Source organism: Cryptotermes secundus, unplaced genomic scaffold, assembly GCF_002891405.2.
Source record: "Cryptotermes secundus unplaced genomic scaffold, Csec_1.0 scaffold204, whole genome shotgun sequence".
Lineage (NCBI taxonomy): Eukaryota > Metazoa > Arthropoda > Insecta > Blattodea > Kalotermitidae > Cryptotermes > Cryptotermes secundus.
Genome location: NW_019738351.1, coordinates 246,429 through 272,934, shown reverse-complemented (window position 1 = coordinate 272,934; position 26,506 = coordinate 246,429). Strand labels below are relative to the sequence as shown.

The window sequence follows — 26,506 nt, the reverse complement described above, 5'->3', positions numbered from 1 at the left end:
TGACTAGCTAGTGGAGATGAGGCTCTCTTCAGGTTGGATACAGGTCAGGCTCAGACAAGTGAGGGTGAAACCTCTAACCAACACAATTCACTGTACCACTACAACAGTTTATTGTTCTTCTTAAAGGCACTCGGCTGTATAAATTCACACAATCTGATTTAGTTTTGGCTTACAAACAGCTGGTGTTACACTTGCACAAATTGCACTCAGTAAGCTCAACTTATAACTGTCCACTTATGGATTAAGCTAAATCTCTTTATGAGTCGTTATGAGCAAAATTTTGTACTCAGAATTACCATTTAGCACATGTGATGCGGGGTTTGCCTCCACCAAGTTCTAAAGTTGATAGATGACTAAAAATCTTAGACTGAACTCTCTGCCGAGCCAGAGGTCCTAACTGAGTTGTATCTGCCTATTCTCCTCTCTTCCTAATTTCCCTGATAGGCTGACTCAAATAAGAGGAGTTGGCTTAATTTTGGTTCCGGCCAATGACAGATTGTTTTTAAAGGGAATTTCGCCCTAAAAGACCAAATGGCGAAATTGACAGCGATGCAATTTATGGGGGTCGCTAATGAGCTCCTGGCACTCCCACTTTTGACTTACGGCTGGTAGAAACTGTCAGTTCTCAAATTCTCAAAGTGGCTTGCCACTGTAAGTCAAATTCTCAATTTCTAAAGAAAGTCAGTGGGTTTTCTTGAAGTATCATTTCTGCCCTTTTGGAAAATAACACCAGATGCTTGGATGCAAGGACTAGCAGATGTCCTTGTTCATGCAAGTTTGGTCTATCTGCTCATCATCTATTCCTTGTTCTGACAGTGTGTCTTAAACCTTTGTTTCTTCATAAATTCTTATTATCAACTATATCAGCTACTGAAAAAAAGGGGGGGGGGATTTCAACGGTGTGGTTACAGATCCACATGCAGAACAATATCACACTAATTATCCCTTAGCATTATATACAGCAACTTAGCAATAGCAGACTCTTCAGTGGGCAATGCTTGTGACATATGTCACCTGCTCTAATATCAAGGAACTCAACATTTCACACAGAGAGTGTCTGATGGTTACAACTAGTTCTCAGAATAAGGACCAATAATTTTCCTAAGATCTAGAAGTTTCTGATGATGGTATATTAATACAAACATTACGTTTCTGTATATTCAAATTGGTATTATCCATGATAAAAGTTAATATGGCATAAATTGGTAATCATCAGTAACTTTACCATTGGGCTCCTGCATCTAGCTAACTATGCCTGCAGGTTTTTGGATTAACTTCACAAGTTTTCTCAGAAGTTACTGGAATTAATTTTAGACTCAGAACGAATAGTTTTCTGAGCTCTGCCCATCATTTGATATTCTGAACACCTGTACATGTTCTGGAATGTGCATCTGCTCCTGTCTTCAGGCAGTGGGGGGTTACCTACTGTCACTTGGGTCCACTGCACTTGTCTACACTCTCTGCACTGTGGCTTAAAATTCTTCCTTGTTCCACGTACAGAAGTTAATAAGCCGCAGAGTGTGATTGTTGAATGAGTTTGTTGAAACTGAATCATGAAACGTCAAAATTTATAATACCTTATTTCAATAAAAAATTATATTCAAGACTTCAAAAGATGCAGAAATGCTGTTTTGTTATGAATCCTTTTGCCACCAATAATTAAGTTACCAACCCAGGAGGAAATATACCAAAGTTATAGTGCAGCATTTATATATGTTTGCACTCATGTTGCATGACCATGTATTGTACAGCCTATGGTAACTCACCATGCTTCTTGCTGCGGTGCTGGCCCTGTGGGCTTCACAAGATCATACCTCTCGGTGGAACCACCGCTTCTCAGCAGTTGCTCCAACGCCTGCCACATATCCCGTTTCTTAGAGACCACCAAGTGCCTGTTCATATTTTTTCCATAACTTCTGGTCTTCAGCTTCAGCCTTGTAGCAATGCTGAAGCAAGAATCACAGGGAACTAGGCTTCCTTACTGTCCCAATTACACAGCAGAATAACATTGTTCTGTTAGTGCCATCATGCATTTTAGATAGAGGAACAGGAAGGAAACCAATCTGTTTTATACAAAGCTGGAATGAAGTGTACTACACATGTATAATTGTCCAGAATTTTCCACACACCCTAAGAAGCACCAGAATACATGATCAGTATATCCGAGGAATAATATACTTATATATATCATCTTAAATTTGATTTTAATAATTGACAATAATAGTTTTAATCAACTAATTTTAATTTTAACTTTGAGGACCTTGTAACAAGTTCAATATCAAAACAAAGAACAACCCTACAATATGGATCCATATTAGGTACAGTGGAACCTCGCTTAACGAGCATAATTCGTTCCAGAATCTTACTCGTAATGTGAAATACTTGTTAAGAGAAACAATTTTTCACATATAAATTAATGTAAAATACGATAATGCACTCCATGCCGAAAAAATACTAAAAAAATTTTATGTATAACATCTATTCAAAGATGATTATATATACATTGTTAAGGAGTGTGAATCATCTTCATCTTTTCTTCTATGTGGAATGAATCAACCTGGAATGCAAATTCAATTTGCAGAAAACAAAAAAAAAAAAAGNTTGTAACAAGTTCAATATCAAAACAAAGAACAACCCTACAATATGGATCCATATTAGGTACAGTGGAACCTCGCTTAACGAGCATAATTCGTTCCAGAATCTTACTCGTAATGTGAAATACTTGTTAAGAGAAACAATTTTTCACATATAAATTAATGTAAAATACGATAATGCACTCCATGCCGAAAAAATACTAAAAAAATTTTATGTATAACATCTATTCAAAGATGATTATATATACATTGTTAAGGAGTGTGAATCATCTTCATCTTTTCTTCTATGTGGAATGAATCAACCTGGAATGCAAATTCAATTTGCAGAAAAAAAAAAAAAAAAAAGTTGAAATAATTAGTTTATTATTTATGATACATATCTAATTCTTTTTTACTAGAAAGCTGTCTAGAGACATTCGTTTTTTCTGATGCTTCAAAATTTGGTGAAAATGCGACACAGCATTATCATTAAATAAATCTGTAGCGCGCATAGCCACTGCCTTATTAAGGTGATGCTTCTCAATGTACGATGCAACAGTTTCCCATGCTTTCAGCATTTCTCTTATTGCACCAGAAGGTTGTTGCTTTGCTGTTACCTCCTCCTCCTCCTCCTCTGACAAACTCTCCTCCACAACTTCTTTCTGTGAAACACTATGCAACTCCAAATCGTGCAAATCGTTGTGTAGACCGATTGTATGTGCATGCTAGATCAGCCATGCTCACACCTCGTTCTGCAAGGGTTATTAAACTTTGCACAAAAGAAAATAACAAATAATACGTCTGAACACAAGTTTGGAAAATGTGTGACCACAAGCGACACTAAGATGCTAGCGGAACAAGTGCTGAACACAGACTCATGTAGCATGCGCACAATCCGGGACTTCCCCTCTTGTCACTTGTTATGCTAAACATCGCTCGTTAAGCGAGTCATTTTTTTTTACAATTTGTTTTGTTCGTTATGTGAATTACTCATTATGAGAGGTGATCGTTAAGCGAGGTTCCACTGTATAAGTAAAGGTAAAAAGGTAAAGCTGTATGTCATGAAGACATATGGAGGACTGGATGTATAGACCCACGTTTTCTTGACCACAGCACTAGTTGGAGATAAGTGGTCAGCTTAGCAGCCTCTGTAGTCTAGAGGTAACGTTCCCACCTCATGACTCGTGGTACACGGGTTCAAATTCCCGGCGGAGGTTGTCGAATTTTTAAGGGCGGAAAAATTCAGGGAACAAGTCCTCCGGGAGGGACTTTAAGCCGTGGGTCCCGTGTCGTAGCTTTACGGCACGTAAAAGAACCTCATCTCTCCAAAGGAGGTCACTGAGCCAAATTATGGACGTTTCCCGCCCAACAGCAGTCTCTAACACCTCTGGTAGATGGGGGAAGCATTATAGATACCTCTCAGCTAGTAGAGCCGGTCTCGCTGGCTGGGCGGGACTGATGGTAAGCACCAGTACCGGTAGGATATAGAGATTGGTAGACTATCATAGAGGGAAGCATAATGGACCAATACAGGTTTAAGTGCATGGGGAAACCCACCCTCTCCAATAACTAACTAATAACTAACTAAGTGGTCAGCTTCATGCGCGGGCTGCTTTACCCCCAGGGAAAGAGCTCCTGGTACCCACTGAATAGGAGGCTAGGTGGGCCCCAGAGTAGGCCTAGACAAGTTGGAGAAGTGAAAATTCTTGACCCTACTGGGACTTGAACTCTAACCCCTTGGTTGTCCAGCCTGTAGCCAGTCACTATACCAACTGCACTATCCTGGCTCTTCATAATAGGTGTAAGTTCAGCACCTGAGATGAATCAGCACCTGATGATGACCCAGGGGTTGAAACATGCTGTGCCTCTGATATACAACTTTCATGTAAACAGGTCACCTGTATATTATTTATAAATTGTTGTGTTGACTGAAATCTGAAATAAACATTTTTATGTCCAGAATGTACGACACACAAAGAGAAGTTATAAATCTGAACACACATGAGGTATGACATTCTCAGAGTGGTGAATATTAAGATTAAGTCTTCTGGGATGTGACACCATGTAGTCTGGTGTAAAGGCACCAAGATTTCTCACTCTTCTACCCTAGGGATGGAGAGACAGTGGTTCCTCCTGAAATGAATGAACCTATCCACCAAACTACATGGTATTGAGCCAGAGAAACAGCCACTGCTAGCAAATGGTTCTGAAAGAACATCCGTTTCTAGGCAATGGCTCAGTAAACACATTACCACGGCAATGGATAAGCATGCAACCATAGAGAGGTACTGCTGGAAACAGTGTTTTCTACTCAAATTGTACCAAAGAGTTATAAGGAAGACAACTGGGGCAACTGAGGCAGTTCTGCATGGGAATCTGTGAAGAAAAGAGGCAGCTGGAAGGGAGCCACCATTCAGAGAGGACTTGAGCCTGGAAGCAGAGGAATAGCCGCTGTGAGTTAGAAGCCACTACCAGGAAATGAATAGTGACGGCATTGCAGACTTAACATGATTTGTGAAGTGTGGAAATCAGTGATGACTTTATAATTAAGTGTAATTACAAGGTGAGTGTATAATGGGTCAATAAATCCAATATCCAATCCACAACCCCATCTATAGTCATTCTAACTTGTGAGAACAGTAATCATAATGAAACTTCAGTGCAAATGTTTACACAAAATTAACAACATAAAATTCCCCCCCCCCCAAAAAAAATGAAAGTGAATTTTACTGGAGGGGAATACGGTGTGAAGCTTGCGTCTGTTCACTGTGGTGACCTGATCTCTATGTGGTTAAGAATTTCATTGAACTTACCCATGCATCATCTTCCTCTCTTCGATGGTGAAGTCTGAAGAGAATACAAGATCATACTGTGAATTGCCATTTGCATAGTCTTGTATCAAGCGCTGAACTTTTGCTCTGAACTGACGATCTTCTGAACTATTGGACTTTGGCTGTGACAATCCCAAGCCAGCTCTATTGATGTGTTCTTGTATCCTGTGAGGGTATAACAAGAGCACACATTATGCACTGAATGGTGAGACATTTCAAATGTGGAAGTTCTGCAAAGACATAATATTACATTAGAACTTGAGCTGGGATAGCAATGGCTACGGACTGGACAGCTAGGGTTCAGTTCCCAGTGGGGAGAAGATGTTTTACTTCTCCATAGCATCCAGATGGGCCCTACATTAACATTATTGTGGTGCTGTGATGTGAATTACTTATAAAGCATGACAAATTTTCACTTTCTTCAATAACATGTATAAAATAAAGTGGTTGCAAACACCACAGTTAAGATGCACAGTCATCTCTTCATTCACTTACTTTATCTTGCATACAAGGCATAAATGTACCTGCCACTTACTATGCAATTTCCAATAATGATCTTTTCGGGATAAAAATTCAATATACAAAACTGTAACCTGATGCAAAATTCTGTGTCTAGGTTCAGAAACAGCATATCTGAATTAAATAAAAAACTCAGTTTTTGTATATGTTACTATACAATTGTTATGAATCAAAGCAGACCAGAGGGGCAAACCATAACACACATAGCTACCCCTGTAACGGGGCCTTAAAGACATAGGGTGGTGAGACATTGAGGCTCCCACATTTTCTATACAATCGGCTCACAGATGGCAGTGAGGTTGTCAGCTTTATGCATCGGTTGCCCTTTACATCCCAGGAAGATTCCTGGTACTCATTTCTGTTACAGACTGAGTCAACCCCAGGGCTATAACACAGCTGGAAGGATTAGGTAAATTGAAAAAATCAACCTCTTCAGGACTCAAACCTGTGACCTTCAGGCTTGTAGCATTGTGCCTCAACCCACCTCATTGGGATTCAAACCTGCAACCTTCTGGCTTGTAACATAGTGACCCAACCAACTATGCTACCACGTGCCCCCAGATAAAAAGACTCATTATGGTGTTACCAATGAGCAATTGTTTTTCCAGTAGCAAGATCAAGAAATAAAAGGGCACCTGTTACCTTCACAATATGAGCAGAATAATATTTCTCACTGAATCTTTAATTAACCACCTCTATGGTAGCAGAGGTCTAGTGGTCAGCATGCTTGGTTACAGATCCAGAGGTCTGGGTTCGATTCCCGGCGCTACCAGAATTTTTCTGAGAAGTAGTGGGTCTGGAATGGGGTCCACTCAGCCTCGTGATGATAATTGAGGTGCTATTTCAAGGAAATAGTGGCTCCGGTCTAGAAAACCGAAATTAATGGCCGTGGGGATTTGTTGTGCTGACCACATGACACCCTCTATCCGCAAAAGTTGGCACTGAACTTTGCTGACAAGCGGCGGTTGCTCGGTCGGTATAGTTCACTTGCGGACTAAAATCACGGAGTGATTCAGTACTGTTAACACCAAACATTGCCAATGCAACAGCTATCTCCCATCCTAACATCTTATCTCCCTATCACACATCTTAATGTTAACTTCCCATCTCCTTCTTGGTTTTCCATGTAGATATTTCCAAAAAGATTTTCTTACCAAAATTCTGTGTGCATTCCTTTTATCTCACCACCTCATAGCCTCACAGAAAACGCAATCAAGCTTTCCTGTACCATGTTGCCACAATTCATTTAACCTCACTCACATTTTATGCTACGAGTACGCATCAGCCAAAATTATATCAATGGTAAAACTATTGTTCTTAATTTCATTTTTTAAAATTTATTGTCAAATGGGAGCGGCTTGTAAATGGTGCAGGTAAATATGACAGACTGCTTATTTTCCAATTCCAAATCTCATGTCGATTTAAGTCATTCCAATTCATTCAAGCCCCAGGTCCTGTGCAGCATATCATAGCATGCTGATTAGCTTTTAACACTGAGCCCCTTGCGAACTCCCAAGGTGGATTACCATCTCACTGGCGGTTCAGCTCATAGACTAGTCACTTACATGGACCGAGCTACCCAGCTCGTAATAAAACATAGATGAACACATACATTGCTGAACCCTTACTTCACAGGCTCCTCGATTCCCTGTGCATCTTTCCCGAGTCCTCCACCAGTCCATCCCATTAACCGCAGCAACCTGCTGCCAACATTGTTGTCTGACACAGGGACACTGACATCGGCATATTCTGTATCAGAATTGCAAGTAACACCCAGAGATTTGTCTATGGTTGTGTCTGACAGGAACTTCAGTTTCATCTGGAAGCATAATGATACACGTGTGAGAATGCTGTCCTACTACTCGGCACAGAGGAGCAACATGATGATCATGGAAGTCTTCACTTGCCAACCGCAAATGCTACACATGCAACAAACACAAAGCAACACAGCTGCACCTGAGACCCAGACATGGCAAGATGCAACAATTTATTCAATGTTCAAGTGATAAAAACTAGAATTTTAACAATCAATTTTGATTTTTAGTTATTAATTCCCGTTTCAATCTCAATTAATGTTTCATTCAACAAGAGAACAACAGTGCACCAGATTACAGCATATTACAGATTTACTTGATGATGGCTGTGTGTAGCTGAAACATCTCTACAAACAGTGTAAACAGGTTAATGTAATGTGAGCACAGGGAAACCACAAAGCCATCAGAACATAAAAGAAGACCAAAATATAATAATGAACTAATTACTCAATGCAATGGGACACTCACTCACAATAGTTCTGCCGCACGAAGAACATGACAATATAAACATATAGAACTGATGCAGGGAAAACCTAAGACACAGAATAAAAAACAAAGGAATTAGAGAGAAGACAAATTAATAACAACAAAGCTACAATCACTAGGGCGGTTTTGAACACAGAAATAAAAGAAAACTCTGAACAGGAACACCATGATCAAGATGCAAACAACAGGTTAGCACAGAGGCCATATGGAAGGTAGGAAAAGCATTGGACAAAATTAAGAATAACCTTGGGGAAGAGAGTGGCAGATGGAGAAAGGCCTGGTTGCTAGGCGACTAACATATAGCATTATCCTTATGATCAAAGTACACGTCAATAATGCAACAATATAAAAGACATCAAGAATATGTCACTCATTAAAAATATATTTTAATAGTTTATAATGTTAAAATCATTAAAATGTTAATAGGACATTAAAAGTATATTTTATACATCAAAAGTGATTATCAAACTTTTTCTATAATGTCTCTAGTTTCACATATTTTTTTATAGCTTACAACATGTTTCAGCTGCACATGGGCCATCATCAGGTGATTTTTCTTTTTGTCTTTGGGAAGACCATTGCACTGTTCTCACTTGTCCACCATGCTACGATGCACTTTAATGTTTAGTTCTATCTCATGATTAGAATGCTGTCGTTGCACTCTTTTGTGGCTATCATAGCTTTTGTGTGTCATAATTTCTCTTGTGTAGGTGTCACTAGTACGAAACATGTCATAAACTATAAAAAAGTATGTAAAACTGGAGACATTGAGGGAAAAGTCTGATATCACTTTTAATGTATAAAATATACTTTCAGTGTCCTATTGACATTTTAATGATTTTAACATCATAAAGTATAAAAATACATTTTTAGTGAATGACATATTCTTGATGTCCTTTATATTGTTACATTACTGATGTGTACTTTGATAATAAGGATAACGCCTCAATGCAACGGATGCTAAAATATAATAACATATAGCAGAAATGTTGAAGGAGACAGGGGGCTGTTTCATATGATTGCGAAATTTAGTTTTTTTACTTTAAGAATTTGAAGGGTCTGAGAACAAGGACAACGAGGAACCTCCTGCTGTTCTGATCAAATTCAGTACTGTGAACCAGCATCAACATTTCTGACTTAGATTTGCATGGATTATCTAAACCACCACTTTACTTATGGGTGAACCTCGGGTCCGGTCAAGTGGGATTTGTGGTGGACAAAGTTTTCTCCGAGTACTTCGGTTTCCCCTGCCAATCTTCATTCCACCAATTGCTCCACAAACACCCTCACCCATCATCTGGGGCAGGTACAAGAGGCCAGAAGTGGCCAGAGTACAAGGGACTAGTCCCACCCCACTAGCAATAAAAAAAAATATGGGTGACCCTGCAGCGTGTTCACAGATTCTGACAGAATTTCACATATATAACTGCTGCCATGTTATAAACAAACATTTAAGTATGTCTGTTGAACCACTTGACGGATTCTGAAGCAATTCATTGTACAACAGTTGTTAATACATGAGCACTTCTGTGTGTGTGTGTGTGCTATTTTATCTTCTTTTAAGTCCTAGCTCATTTCTGGTAAATATATGAGTGAGAGAGAGAGAGAGGTGTCTGGAATAAATACACAAATACAGTATGCCTGAAAAATAATGGTGTGGTTCTGAGATGCAATATTTTAAAAAATGAGAGACACATTCAAGAAATTAATATTTCATCTGAAAGTATGCTTCAAATAGCTTTGAGCATAATTACGAAGTTTCCACATGTCAACCATTCATGACCCTGCATACATCCAAATGATATTCCACTTCTTGCCTTAAGCACCGTAGCATGTCTCTTGTTACCTGCTCAGCAGCCTCTCATGTTATTGCTTTCAAATCATTCAGGCATCTAATTTTGGCCACACAAATGCAATTCTTCACACAGCCCCAAAAGAAAAATCAAGCAGTGTCACATCAGGGCCCCTAAGTGGCCAAAGACCTGAACCACCCCTGCCAATCAATCTTCCAGGTAATGTTGCAAAAAGAACTTTTGTGACATGCCTTGAGAAATGTGATGGTGGCCCCTCGTGAAACTGTCTGCCTGGAGGAAGGTGAAGGTACAACAACATTCACTGTCATGCCTTCTGTCTACCTGAAGACAGTCATCTGAAACACCCACCACTATTTTCTACAATGTATATAATATCTGTGTAAAATGCACTGATTTTGAAAACATGGCTATATAAACATAACCTATCAAAAGCAATGTCTAACCTCCTGCTCAGCCATGTAGCTGCTACATAAGCCTGATTTGCAGTACACCTGCAATTAATATGCATCTTTTAAAGCCACCCTGAGAGTGCACTGTTCCTGTCATTCTGATGAATTTGTGCTTTCACAGTTGGCTCAGACTTACAGGGTACACTGACTGCTGTCTTGCCTCCTTCCACACTGTGGTAGTGGTACCTCTGGGTGGCTGGGGACCAAGTCAACAGCTGAGGTAAAAATGGTAAAAGGAAACATAAAGTTGTCCCTGTGCTTAATTAATTAAACATTATGCCATGAAGACATATGGGGGAGTTGAGGTATGGCTCCACCATTCTTGACTTTGGCACTAGATGGAGGCTAATGGTCAGCTTCATGCCCTGGTCGCTTTATCCCTGGTAACCATTACACCCCAGAGCCAGTCTCGACGGTGTCAAGAGGAGAAAAATTTTGTCCTCCTGGGAATCCAGCCCGTAGCCTGTCACAATAGCAACCAAGCTATCCCAACTCCCATACTGCAAGATGGCTCAGAGGATTATTTGTCGAAGTCATGGGCAACAGTAACACCTTCTGGTTTGCAATGCCATACAGCCTGACAGATGTTTATGGAGATTTCAGATTTCTGTCTGGCATGTTTCTGACATATGACGAAAACATTCATTCATATCTCACTGCTTAACACTATGTGAATATACTGAAATGCGCTCCAACAAGATTAACAACCATGCATTCTGTTTGCAGATGGTGGAAAACTGCATATGCAGTCCCTTTACTTAACAGCCACACACTGTATGGTAAGATGTTACAGACATGACTGAAGTTCATGGGTGCTTGTGGGGGGGCCAGGCAGAGCCCATGTTCTTCTGAATTGTGATGAAAGCATTATAAATAGGACATGCCAGCATAAAATAAGTCATGTCTGAGAAGAAGGGGGAAAACTTCTGCATGACACAGAATTTTAGAATAACAATTTAAAAAATGGGAACAGGGGCACAGAGACCAAGCCAGAGATACTAGGGATAAGGTTCACAGACCACAGTCTGGGAACCCTATCTTATCATCTCATATGTACTGTGTATTCAGAAACCTTTATTTACCATTCAATATTTGTTCCCCCCCCATATATAAAAAAGTTTTGCAATAGAGTGAAAGCTCTGAAATTACTCAATTTCAGGTTACCTTACAACAGACTTCAGTGTTGCAAGAATGTAAGTTATATAGTAGGTCATCAACTAGCCAGCAGTCTTGTTCCTAGCAAGGATTGGCTTCTTCTGCAGTCAGATAGCACTGTAGTAATATTTTAAGTTTACCACTGATTTCAACAGGCTGTTCCCTACTGTTTATTTATCGCTGCTTTACTTAGTGATGCCATCAGTACCTCAACCTATGCAGTGCTGAATAATAGAATTTACTATCCTAGTGAATTACGAACAAGAAAGGACATGGAAGGGGCTGTCATGGCCTAATTTGACATTTAAATTTGACATTTACCTGGAGGGACTGAGGAAAACCACAGTCAGTGTCCCTGAACTAATTCCAACTGAGTAACCCCTAAATAAAAGTCAGAAATGTCACCAGTTAAGCCCATTTGCCCATTTTGTGCTTGAAGTATATACAGAACTATGATGAACTAGGAGCTACTCCTGTGTTAGAACATTTGACTGAAACAGCAACAGAATATCACGAATATTCCGTTCCTTTTGGAAAGTGACACACTGCACCCTCACAGACTGTTACAGTTTGTGTCAGACAAACCTGCTGTCACCATTGTCAGGGTAAAAGAGTACGCTCTGTTCTCTGTTTGCTTCATCACATTACTGTCATGACTAAGGCTGTGAGTTCTGCTGGAACTGATCAGGCTGGACGGTGTTTACTGCCACATGAACCTCGAATTGTACTTAGGTACAATGATCACGTTTCAAGGGTTAGAATACTGTAAGATCATGATTTGATGCCATAACTAATAAAAGATGTACCTCAGGCATAGCGTGAATATGAAACTAAAAGGACGATGCCTAAGATAACGATAACAAGAAAAGGTTACCAAGGAAAGGAAAGCTTACAGAAGATGGAGATGTTCCATTGCTAGGAGACCAGATGAAGAGATGTACCTTGATAGTGTAGCAAGTTTCCTTCAGTTTCCGTAATCCCTCCTCAGCTGCGACACGGCCTGCAACTTTCCTGTTTTTCTCATGCGAAGACACCAGTAACGCCCCATTCACATATAAGTCGCATGACCTGCCAAGAAAGATGACAAACACGCCATCTTTTGATCCATAAAGAAGAGGTGTACGTACAATACAATTTAAACAATGGGTGCAGTGGCAGAAGCCCTTACCCACAATACTTCTGGAAGCTTAGTTACGGAAACCCTGAGGACTGCAACTTTGATGAAGCATCTTTCACAGATTATTAAGCCAATGAGCATATTAATCAGAGCTCAGATGTATGAATAACCTTTAAACTGGACACAGTATTACAGCAGCAGATGAAATCTCTCTTCTTAAACACAAATCACACTTGGCAGGGTGAAGGAACTGCAATGTTTCAAATGAGCTCAGAATGTCTCTACACACTAAAAAATATTACAATATTTTAACAGCCCCATAAAGGGTGGGGGGGATTTCTTGACCAGGTGACAAACTGTTACGTTTCTCAAGGACCCTACTTGATGGAGTTACTCTGTTGTCAGTGATGTGTGTCTATCTATGCCAGTTACAAGGTTATGCTGCTACAAGTTCATACAACAGAACTTCCTATTTAATGAGAGAATTAGAATTTATTTATTTATGGCTTATTTAACAATGCTGGGGGTAGCTCAGACTATACAGTGTAGAATGATAGGGCAATTCTTGAATAACAAATTGTATAAAACAACTGGAAGGAAGTGGTAATGCACTATTTTGAGGAGATACCATGAAATCTGTCTGGAGGGACTGAGGAAAGCAATAAAAAACTCCAGTTCAGCTGGTATGTGGGTTAATATCTGAATCTTGTCAGTAACTCCCACACACAGTGTAGGAGTTACTATATCTACTTGACTGCAATGATCAGTATACAGACAGTTATTAAAAAACTGGTTAAGTCTATCACACTGAGGCTGCAAAAAGCAGCCCCAAGGATGGAGATGCTAGTGTACAAGATTCACTAGCCTCCTCTGGCACGTACACCCCCAGTGCTTGTCACTACTGACATGCACGTGAACAGAATGGCTAGACAAGTGGATGGGAATACAAAGAAGTGTACTAGAGGGGGCACCATAACAACTGAAGGGTATATAAGATTTTTAACCATCATCCAGTGTGATTGATAAAAGTTGTGTTTTAAATTTTTCATCCTTTACATGTTTCGGTCAAAACGACCATCTTCAGCACAAACGGAAATTACTATTACATGTCATAAATATAAACGTTATATCTTTTAACAAATACTAAGGTGTAAATTGATTTATTAAAATGTTTACAAATTATTACAATTAAGTCTGTTTACAAAGTAATATTCAATATTTGTTTTGATCTAGAACCAATCTGGTTTGTGTCATTACACTTTTTCTCCTTAATGGAAGATGAATATATTACTAGTGTGACAGACCAGGATGAACCAAGTTAAGTTCATCTGAAGGGAACTGTTGATCCAACAAACTTCTTTCCATGGCCTCACTTTAGTGAGAATGTGCCCAGCTCAGAGAGTGCACACACACAGTTGCACCTGTCACATGGCAATGTGTCTTCACCACTGTGGAAACATCATCCATCCCTTTCTGAACTACCCCATCATGCATGTATGTCAGCACAGTGGTAGGACTGATGTCAGGATCGTTTTCTCCACTGCAGGATTCAAAATGCCTCTGGAGCCAATGGCCTACTGAGCAGGGACTGATGTGATAAAGCTGTCTGCTCACTCATATCCACTGCTGAAGTCCATGTGCACTGAGCTTCACCTCCAAGGCACACTTTCCCATTACCTTCATCAGAATTTATACATGTACCAAACAACTTGAAAACAGGAATGTGTGCACAGAATGTATAATTAACAAGCAGAAGTACCCACTGTTTGCCTGGGATATGGTTGCATTCCTTGTAAATATCACAGCAAACACACAGAAATTGAACTTCAAGAAGCAATACCTCTCAGTCTAAGAAACTAAATTTTCTTAACACTGGACATTATTCACCATCACACTTCTTGTCCATTTAAAGTTCCATCCAGTGTAACCGATTTTTACATTACAATGCTTATATGTTTCTACCTAGCTTGGCCATTTTCAGCAGGCTTTCAACATTACAAAAGCAAATTACCTTACATAGATTGTTATAGCATTTATGGGCCCAGACAGCTTGTCCATTTCTTAGATAGATGAGTAAAATGATGAGTAGTAATGTGCTCACTGTTAGCCTGACACTGCCATGTGATTTAAGAGCCGTTACTTAGCAACCAGTCTACATGCCACAATATCATTCCCAACCTATTATATTTGATATTGATTTTGTATTATTTTACCACTTCATAACAAAGCAATTTTAGACAAACTTCTCAGACTCACTATATAGTCTGATCTATTGATCACTCACCCATGGAGCTGAGCCCTTCTTGAGCAGATGCCATAGCAGAGAGAATATAAAAATGTCTGCCATAGAGGCGCTAGGTTATTATGAACCAAAGAAGCATGAGCCATGGTTCAATGAAGGATGGTCAAAATTATTAGATCAAAGAAAGCAGGCCAAATTGCAATGGTTACAAGATCCAAGAAAGTTAAACAGGAATAATCTGAAACATGAAACAAGCACAGGCATTTCAGGAATAAACAGGGCCAATATCTGAAAGACACAATTGATGAGCTTGCAATGAACAGTAAGAACAAAAACATTAGAGACCTGTATAGAGGAATAAATTACTTTAAAAGGTACACCAACATAGAAGTAACTTAGTGAAGGATGAGAATGGTGATCTGCTTGCAGATTCCCACAACATTTTGAATGGGTGGAAGAACTACTTCTCTCAGTTATTGAATGTATATGTACATGTGATATTAGCCAGATAGAAATACATGCATCTGAACTGTTAGCACCTGATCCTAGTTCTTTTTTGAGGTTGAAATTGCTACTGCAAAATGGAAAAGGTATAAATTGCAAGGTAATGATCAAATTCCGGAAGAACTTGTTCAAGCAGGGGGTAAAATATTATGTTCTAAGATCTATAAGCTAATTAATTCTATTTGGAATAAGGAAAAATTGCCTGATCAGTGGAAGGAGTCTATTATTGTAACAGTTCACAAGAAGGGTGATAAAACTGACTAGTAATTACCAGGGGATATCACTGCTATCAAATTCATACAAAATTTTATCCAATATTCTTCAGTCAAGGTTAAGTCCATATATAAATGAAATTATTGGGGATCATCAGTGTGGGTTTCAACGTAACAGATCAACTACAGATCAGATCTTTTGCATTCGTCAGATATTGGAGAAAAAATGGGAGTATGATGAGACAGTACATCAGTTATTCATAGATTTCAAGAAAGCCTATGATTCTATTAGGAGGGAAGTATTGTACAATATTCTGATAAGAGTTTGGGATACCCATGAAATTAGTTAAGTTGATTAAAATGTGTTTAAACGAAACATACAGTAAAGTCTGTGTAGGTAAACATTTCCTATCCAGAATGGTCTAAAACATGGAGATGCTTTATTGACACTCCTTTTCAAATTTGCTTCAGAATATGCCACTAGGAAGGTCCAGGGAAACCAGGTGGGACTGAAATTAAACAGGACACATCAACTGTTGGCCTATGCCGATGATGTGATTCTAATGGTTTATAATATAGATACCATAAAGGAAAAAACACAAACTTTATTTGATGCAAGTAGGAAGGTTGGTCTAGAAGTAAACACTGAGAAAACTAAGTATATGTTGCTGTCTCATCACCAAAATGCAGGGCAAAATCATGACATAAAGACAGGAAACAGATGTTCATTCAGGAGGAAATTAAGAGACTGAACTCGGGTAATGCTTGCTACCATTCAGTCCAGAACCTTTTGTCATTTCGTCTGCTGTCCAAAAACATTACAATTAAAATATACAAAACTATAATTTTGCCTGTGGTTCTGCATGGGTGTGAAACTTGGTCTCTCACATTAAGGGAGGAACACAGACTGAGGGTGTTTGAGATCAGGGTGTTGAGGAGAATATTTGGACCGAAGAAAGATGAAGTGACAGGTTGGAGAAAACTGCATAATGAGAAGCTTCATAACTTTAACTCTTCTCCAAGTATAATTAGAAAGATCAAGTCAAGGAGGATGAGGTGGACAGGGCATGTAGCACAAATGGCGGAGACGAGGAATATAGGATATTGGTGGGAAAGCCAGTAGGAAAGAGACCACTGGGAAGACCATGGCGTAGGTGGGTGAATATTAAAATTGATCTTAGAGAGATAGGATGGGATGGTACAGATTGGATTGATCTGGCGCAGGATAGGGACCAGTGGAGGGCTCTTGTGAACATGGTAATGAACCTTCGGGTTCCGTAAAATGCTGGGAAATTCTTGAGTAGCTGCAGAATTGGCGGCTCCTCCAGAATGGCTCAGCTACATGAGTGAGTATGGAATGAAAGCTCTGCATTATACATGCTGGTTTGATGCTCATTACAATGCTGGCACAGCACCATACGCTGCTCTGGGGGCACTATGACACGGACTATGTGTTACAAACTTACTGTCAGGTCAGAGAACCATGGCTGGTAGGGCATACTTCACATACTGAGGAACACAGCACTTCTACAACAAACTGAAAATGGAGCAGGATAATGCATGGGACATTCCATAAGTAAAATAATGAATGGCATGTAAGTATGCATGGAAGGTTATGTTTCACTATAAATTTTCTTTACTTTTAGGTTCTGGGTTGTCTTATGATAGCACTGGCCCAGCACCAGTCATGCTCTGAGTACCAGCAGGTTCCCATAAAAGGATCATGGACTTTCTCACTGTTGGAAAAATTCTCTTTAGCAGGAGTGTCCTCTAGAGTTCAGATATTAACTCAGTCTACTGATGTTGAGCCTGGCTCTGCAAATGTAACACTTCTCTCTGATAATTTTACCATTACAGGTGTTTAAATAGGACGTGTTTTGCTTAAAGACAATCTCAGGGAGTGAAACAGTCAGATGGGATAAGACACCGATTTTAGGTGTGCAGTTCACCTCCTAAAAGCCATAGTTCCACCCTAATGCTTGAACTTCTGACAGTATTGTTGTGAATAAGAACCTCTTGTGTCGCTTTTCAGTTGTGCTTTTGCCTCACACTGTTATGTGCAGCTCTTACCGCGTCACCTGCTTTGAAGGACTCACTACTGACTGTGGTACGATCATCATCAGTGGCCATAATATTGCCAGCAAACTTCAGGATACAAACAATCATGGTGCTCTCTGTCACAGGAAAGTCAGCATTCCGTTAAGTGTTTCAAATTCAGGGAATATTCCACTCTGAGTACATGCACACAGTGCTGTGCTCTGGTATGTGATGCCATGCAGTCTGGTAGACCATTACCAATATTCTGGTGGAATCTGGTGTATCTTAATATAGCTTCTCCCCTGAAGATTGGAGGCAGCTTCTTATGAAAAGTTGATCAGTATCATGACCACATGGCATCCTATTCCACAAGGCTCTTAATATGTGCTGCCATGACAACCACAAATCTCAACTTCAGATAAAAACATAACCAAAGAAACCCATATTTCTTGAAGTAAAACAGGAATTTAAAACTTCATCACAAATTTCTTGATCAGAAGCTTCAACAGGACACTCGGACCTGGCAGCCATACATCTTCCCGATGATAACGTCATCTTTTACGCGGATTGTTTCACGAGGCATTTCCTTCATACTTCTCATGACAGCAGTGAAAACAGCAACCATCAGACAGAGGGACAGTGTTTGGTTTGGGAACATGACGCTTAAACTTATTTAAAACTCCAAATTTTCTTGATGTTACATTAACCAAATTTTATAACAACACTTGAATGCAATATTTAATGTATGAAAGTACTAGCAGTTGAGGAGCTGGGCAACTTGGTGACTTGTCGACCAGTTTCGGATTCACTGAAGGTCTTGGTTCCTTAACTCTTGTGATTCTAAAGATTTTATAGTTTTGAAAGTCAGTTTCTTTGCATTCTGTTAACACAATGGGTTTAACTTGCTTACATGGTTGAAAACTTACAGAATGGTCCTCTGACATGTGACACAATGCAATCTGGTACATGGTAGGAACCTGCAACTTCCACCTTCAGGTCAGAAGAGGTCCTGTTCTATCCTGATGGTGCAGGGCACAGGTTCCTGGCACCTACCTACTGAATTACACAGCATCACAAAACATAAAAGACAGTGGCTGTATAGTCATTTCAACTGAATACAGTCACATAAATCTGTAGAGCTATTATACAGCTTCTCACGCTACTTGAGATAACTGTTCACAGTGTTTAGTATAAATGACCTCAGGCTTGTAGTAACTGTACACAGTCATCAAGAAATGACATGATAATTAAAATGATATGAATTAATTTGATATCATAGATCACATAACACCTGGCAATTGATTACTGGATACTGATATCTCCTGAAAGGTTGAAGAATTGACAACAGCTGCCATGGAAAACATAATGAAATACTGACTGCACTTGAATAACATTTCCCATGTTTTATTATTGTGATATTGGCACTAAATGCAACAAACAAACAGCAGTGCTAAAGTGCTGACGGGAAAACTATCGGTCACTTATATTCTGCTATGCATATACACATATTAGCACAATCTTTTCAACCTGGACCAAGAAACAAATGAGAGAAACTGTCATGAATCACGGCAACAATGATGACATAAATGGTGTGACTTCACTGTGTGTTCAATATGTGATCTCACACATTAAAGACTGAGGCTCTAATGTTAACAATTTCTGGTAAAGTGGAAATGTGAATATTGAATATGGTGATGCTAAATGAACAAAGGAGTTCTGGAAAGTCAAGGAAATAATACACTGTTTATATTCAGGTCTGGCTGGAAACAGAAGAAATATTGCAGCAAACATGGGATTTCGATAAATGCAGGAATTGCTGTACATATACAACATTCAGAGCATTCCTTTGTGACATTACAACTGCAGCAACATATCTCTATCTTATCATATGGTCTGGAGAGAAATGTGCTATTGCCAACTGCTAAGCGCACACATCAATCACATAGTATTCAAGTACGTACTCTTCTTAGTAAATCATATGCAATGTGCATGTGATACCATGGGCTACACAGAAACCAAAAACAACAGTTAATTTCAGGTGCCACAGATATAATGTGGCAAGGCTTATTGGAGTTAAGAGAGGTATACATGAACAAATGAACATAGGATGCATATAAGGAAATATTTAATATTTTTAATTGTAAAAGCAAAAAATCAATGTTATATACTAAAACTAACACAAAGTACCTAACATATGCATACTTCTTGTTGCTATTTTCAGTGTATCAATATAGACATATAGTGTCAGTTCCTCCACACAAATAATAATATTAACAACAAAATATGCCACCACTCCCCAATTCGCCAGAACTGATGGAGCATGGTACTACTGAACTTACACTTCAGAAGACACGTGCTGGCCATACACGACACGCATTGGCACCTGACACATTGCTGTAGACTTCTGCAGGGTATGCATGGCACCTACAGCTTGGTTTGCAGGCTCGATTATGACCAACTTGCCATACGGCCCGCCAACCTCTGGTCCTGTACTTTGTGGTGGTCTTCCAGCAGCTGCCTGGTCTATATGGTAAGTCTTTACTCCGCCATAACGTGAACTGTCAACTCTCAGTGAACCATTAGCAGAGTTCTGAGCCCGAGAAGTAGCACAAACTGAGGGTCCATATGTCACTTTGGCCACTGTGGAGGAGTCCCCTTGTGACTTGGAAGTGAAACGATTCTGCAGACGGGCATCAACAGTAATGACAGATCTGGGATCAAAACGAGGTAATTTCTTTTCCTGTTGTGATGACACTGTAGCTTCTGAAGGTCCTTCTTCTTGCAATGGTCTCTTTAGTCCTGTAAATTGAAGGGAATTCAGGTCTAATAGCCAAGACAACAGAAGGATGTGAAAGGAGTGATCCCAGTCTACTTTAAGGTACAGTCCTGGAGTCCTAGATTTGCTAAGAAAGGCTGGGGAAAATCACAAAGAAAAAAAAATATTCATATTATCACTATTTATCATATATAATGGCCAGAAAAACAGCCGCATAGAAGTAAATATATAATTTATACATTCCACATTTTATGTACTGAACTTCATGTTGTGTGCATACAGGCCAAATTCTGCCAAAGCTGCCCCCCCCCAAAAAAAAAGACTGGGTAGGCCTGCTCTAGTCCTGGTACCTCCATCAACCAAAGAACAAAACACACAAAATTATACACCTGTAGTTATGGGAAAAGGAAGAAGTCTAGTGGCTCCACAGGCAGAGGAACAAAATATAACAGCACTTCGTCATACAATGAGAGGTGTTCAAGAAGCAAGGTTCCCTACTCTGTAATGTGTCTGTTACTGAAGCATTTTGTTTTTCTGTAGGTGGTAGCACTCGGCAAGAGTTAGGGGTAAACACGCAACAAATGGCAACATATGCGAATGCAAAAGCCAGATTCCTACAGCAATGGAGTTTCTAAACTCATGCCAAGATGGGGTAAGATCATCACTGTAATGACACTTAGTGAAACATGTGAGCTACATTTAACATTCTAATGACTTCTCATTTACCTTGTACAACCTGAGGAACCCTACTTATTGAACAACCTTTGTACATGTAAACAATCCAAACAGATGAATGAACAATTTTAATATGAATGAAACCCTTACAGCTGGTATTGGTCATCATCAGAAAGTGATGAACACTTCAAAGGAAACACGTTGCAAGTATAACATGCACACTGTAGCATGTACAGCCATTGCTGTTCAACAGGTGGATAAACAGCTGTGTTATACAACCCGTTTCTAGTCAATGGTAAGATAAACACATTCCCATGACAACAAATATGAACACAACAGAATTACTGTTTTAAACAGTGTTTCCTACTCAGTCCGTGTGGGGGTGACCCAGTTAGTTGTTAGTTTAAGAGTCAGTTGTGCATGGGAGGCTGTGAAGGTAGGACCTGAGAGTTTGAAGTGTTAGAACCTCCACTGTTAGAAGCAGTTGCCAGGGAAAGGCTGATGAAGACACAGCAGGTGGGAAATGCTTAGCGTGTGCTATGGTGACTTGTAAAGCATGGAGATCAGAGATAGCATTGTAATTACCTGTAGTTCCAAGTTGTGCGTATAAATGGTCAAATAAATCCATTCACAAATTCATACCCTGTCTACTGTCATAACACACAAAACACATAAAATATGTTGTCTTAAAAGGGTTTAAAAGAAGGATATGGCTAAAACAAGTTCTGTTAGAAAGCAAACAGTATCCATTTCAATTAATTTAAAATCTTGCTGTTTGGTTACATGGATGCCAGTGACCTCTGTATTTCTTTAATGTTGGTATGTCATGTATGGTAGGCTATATGAATGGTGCTTCACATGATCTTTGGTGGGGTCATGGTGCAGCATGCAACGTGTTGTACGGAACACATGCATGTCATACTTGTAAAGTGTTTCCTTTCAAGTGCTGGTCACCATCTTATGATGGTCAATACCAACTCAAACATGTGAAGGTTTCATTCATATTAAAAATTGTTACATTTAATGGAACTTACACTTTATCCATATGCTATAAAGTGTAATGGTTCAAGAAAAATACCAGTTATAAAAATCTAAGGAGAGCTGAAATTAGAGATGGGCCAATGCAATACTCTGACAAAGTTTTTTTCAAACTCCAGTAGCCATACTCTAAACAAGGGGTCTCAATCAGGGGGCTCTAACAACACTCTAAGTGTGAAATATTAACAACTGGCAAAAACTAATTTTGTATCCAACACAACAAATAGGGGTCACGCGATTGTGTAGTTGGTTGAGGCACTATGCTACAAGCTGAAAGGTCACAGGTTCGTGTCCTGATGAGGGTACTGGATTTTTCAATTGACCTAATCCTTCCAGCTGCATTGTTCCCTCCTGCATGGGGGGATCAAAAGTCATGAAAGGCACAAATAACACTAGATCTGGGACAGCAGCCAGTAACCCAGGAGCAGCCCATGTTAGAAGAGGCCTGACATGAAGATTATGGCTGCCAGCATATCAAACAAAGTTGGAATACTGTTTCTACTGCACATTCAATGGAAAAACACAGACACTGCCTCTATGTGGATATATCAAGTGTGCCCACACGTCTTCAGGCGTGATTACAGACAAGATGCATCTGAGACTCCTTTCTGATTGTCCTGACGAGTTACACAGCGAACACTATGCCTGCTGCCTGTGAGGAGGCATTGGCCCAACTGTCACTTGAACTCATGTTTACATTCTACCTTTAGCCTTTGCACCCGCAGCATCAGAAGCCTGTACAAATGTTCGCTGGAGTCGGCCTTTCTGCTTCTCGCGGTATTCATCAGCTACCCCTTGGGCAAGACTTGCTACCAGTCGCATTGTTTCTGCTGGATATCTGCAAAAAAAATCCTATTCATTCATACACCATCACAAGCAGAGACAGATGGATAGCTAAGCCTCTGGCAATCAACTTTCAATTATGGTCAAAATGTAATAATTTTCAAAACAAACTCGCTGCACAGAATACATTAGGGATACACGAAGATGACTTTAACTTTACATTTTTTAAAACTGTAGAGCTTACACAGCTCATTAAGATGGTGGTTATGTTGCTGGCATTAATGTAGCTTCTATAAAATGTGAGCAACAAACATCAGCATAAGTGGAACAACAGGTTACTGTGAAACAATCAGTCTACATACACAGCAGTGTTCCTCCACTTGCGACTGTGTTGCTCTCATGCTGTCTCCAAGAAAACAAAATGCAAAAATGTTGCCCAGTTCATGCTGTGTTCATTATTTTCCAGACCACATAAAAATAGTTCAGAACAACCACCAATTCTCCATTTAAATTGTTGTGTTACCACTTCCATTCTTTCAACACAGACTGCCACTATAACAACACCAATGAACAGTATATTGCTCCAGCATTTTGTTCTAACATTTTCTGAATGTACAGGGCAAAACTGCCCAGCATCATACATCTGAGGTACCGCTTATATGACAGAAACAGATCTCGCTGCGGCAGCCCAAGAAATGGAATATGATCAGATTCCTTCTTTTTTTTCCGTTACTTCTGTTAACAAAAAATATTTCATACCCAAAGAAATCATTCAAGAATAACAGCATACAATTTCCACTTGAAAGGATTTACTGTCTTTTTCTACCCATTACTGAGCTATAGACTCTTCTGACTGGACATTTTGTCAGTACACTAAATCAATGGTTAAGACTACTTCCTCAGCCTGATATTTTATTTCTTAGACCTTCCACACTGGACCAAACGTCCTGCAACCATTTGACTCAACTACCAACCTCATAATGAGCCCCAACTTCCTGTACGACAGCCAAGAGCTATTTTCCAAGATATTTCCCCACTAAATTCTTTAGAATAAAAACTGGATTCACAGCTGAGGTGCTGTGGTGTGCAGGACAGCAACACAAGGATGGCACCAGCACGTCTAGCACTAACTGCCTCTGCAACACATTTCTCTCTTCTCCACCCAGCCCATTACCTCACTGAAATTAGAGGTTCTTTTCCAGGGCATAAAGCAGATGGAACATGAAGCTGAGCACATCCATCTGGTGAAAAAGTAAAGAAGGCATGGAGATACACCACAACTGTCCACACATCTTCATAGCATCAGCTTTACCTTAAGTTACAGAAACTCAGAGGAAAGAAGACCTGATGCACATAAAACATCTCTAAGGAAGGGCCATACTGTCATTAGGCAACCTTATGGAAAACAAAGTCCCTCATGATCAATGAGATCCCTGTGTACTTGACAATGACATAACAATCTGCATCACTATCTAACAACAACAACAACAACAACAACAACCACCACCACCACCACTCAACAATGTTTCAGGTAAAAGGTAAAAGAGGTAGAGTAATTCCTGTGCTTAACTAATTAAGCACTATGCCATGAAACTGTATGGACGACTGGATATATAGATCCACATTTTCTTTACCTCTGTGCTAGTTGGAGGTGAGCGGTCAACTTCACGCTCCTGCCGCTTTATCCCCAGGGACAGCCCCCACTACCCACTGGATATGAGGCTGGATGGGCCAGTCTGGACATTGTGGAGAAGAGATAATTTTTGACTTTACAGGGACTTAAATTCTGACCCCTCAGTCATCCAGCCCATAGCCAGTCGCTATATCAACTTCACTATCCCGGCGCCATTCAACAATGTTTCAGGCTGACAATAATGGGAACAAAATGTAGGCTCTCCCACTAGCAAATCAGTGTTTGCATTACTCACCTGCATCCTAAAAACTCAGTGTTTGTGAACACTTGGGCAAGGCAAACCAACCGATCTTCTGGGAACTTGTCCTTGTGTGCCAACATGAAGCTTCTCCTCAGTTGCCAGTGCTCGTCACACTCATGCTCTGTTTTGTACTCATCCACGTCCCAGTTCACATTGAGACTCATGTTGACTCGCTCTTTCTACAGAATTAAACACAAAATAGAATACCAACCTACGGTCCAAAGCTAACTTCACTAATTCTGCTCCACAGAATGGCTCATTTTTACACTTCAATAATAAACTAAATCTAGTTCAATATACAAGTCTTTAATGAACCACCACAACACAGCAAATAGTAAAACATCAAAGTCAGCGTTCAGCTGTCGATTTGCTACATGTTTCGGCCACTATCAGCCATCTACAGGCAAATACATATCAACAAAAATCTACCATTTAACTGCAATCATAAAATGGATATAACACTATTAATCGTACAAATTTAAAAATGCTTATGTAAAAAATACAAAAGTTCAGATTATATAAAAATTGGAAGTATTATAACAAGAAAAAATATTAATGATGTTTTCAAAAAACACTGAATCAGTTGTTGGATATACTTTGTTTGCATTTCCATGGACAATAGGGAAATTCGATATTACTTTATATAGAAGATTTTAAGAGAGGCCCATGGTGTAGCAATTAATGAATTGTGTAATGCTGCCTCGTCATTAAGAAGAATTGTCCGTATTGCGTGGAAAGCAAACAACGACTCAGTTGGTGCCCCCTTCATATGTATGTTCTCACTAGCCAGCGAGAGACATTTTCATTCTCAAACAGACACATTTTAGAATGCAATAGCATGGAAATATATTGACTTATGCTGTAGTGCAGTGCAACGGTTTTGAAAAGTGAATAACTGCCTGAAGATGGCCAAGTATGGCCAAAACATGTAGAAACTGATGTGATTTTTAATGTTATTTTAAATTAAAGAGAGACTGTGAACAGTTTTAAGTTGCATTAATGACAGAGATGAAAAATTGAGTGATACTATCTGCAGAATATTAGTTCTACTATCCTCTAACAGAAGGCAAGACAACTGGTGCAACAGAACTGCTAGACGCTGATCCATCCACTGTTATTTCGTGACAAATTGAGCTTCAAAACACCAAGTCGTTGTTTGCTTTCCATGCAATACGGACAATTCTTCTTAACCTTTAAGAGCCGAGCGACGCCATATGTCGTCATTAAAATAAAGTCAAGGGGACGAATGACGCCATATGTCGTCGCGCAGTCCACGTGTGCGGCCGGCTTTATAAAATCTAATTTTAAGTTATAAATTCTTTTTCTACTTACATGATTTTTGGACACCAGCTTTATAAGTTGTCTCTCTTCCCACCTGCATCATCTAACGGAATGTTGGCTTCGTGTGGAAATCTTGGAAACATCCGGAAATCCAGAGTCCGACATCGCACTTCATGCACTTTGTCCAGACGGTTTTTCGTTTCCCACGCGAAAAGCACACACAACACCTCAATTGCGAAGTAGAGGAAGTCGGCCAGTGATGTGGT

General features: G+C 39.7%; 1 protein-coding gene across 5 annotated transcripts in view; it reads right to left on the bottom strand.

The window, feature by feature from the left end:
• LOC111870728 (NF-kappa-B-repressing factor) overlaps positions 1-26,506 on the bottom strand; it is a 33,969-nt gene that overhangs the window by 3,102 nt on the left and 4,361 nt on the right. For all 5 annotated transcript variants that reach the window (XM_023863235.2, XM_023863232.2, XM_023863233.2 and 2 more), the window contains exons 2-8: positions 24,954-25,138; positions 22,947-23,080; positions 20,093-20,552; positions 12,583-12,709; positions 7,552-7,742; positions 5,387-5,569; positions 1,767-1,946 (exon numbers count right to left, since the gene is read on the bottom strand). In XM_023863235.2, coding sequence (XP_023719003.1) covers positions 1,767-1,946; positions 5,387-5,569; positions 7,552-7,742; positions 12,583-12,709; positions 20,093-20,552; positions 22,947-23,080; positions 24,954-25,123 — 1,445 coding nt within the window. In that variant the 5' untranslated portion in view covers positions 25,124-25,138. The remainder of the gene's footprint in view (positions 1-1,766; positions 1,947-5,386; positions 5,570-7,551; positions 7,743-12,582; positions 12,710-20,092; positions 20,553-22,946; positions 23,081-24,953; positions 25,139-26,506) is intronic.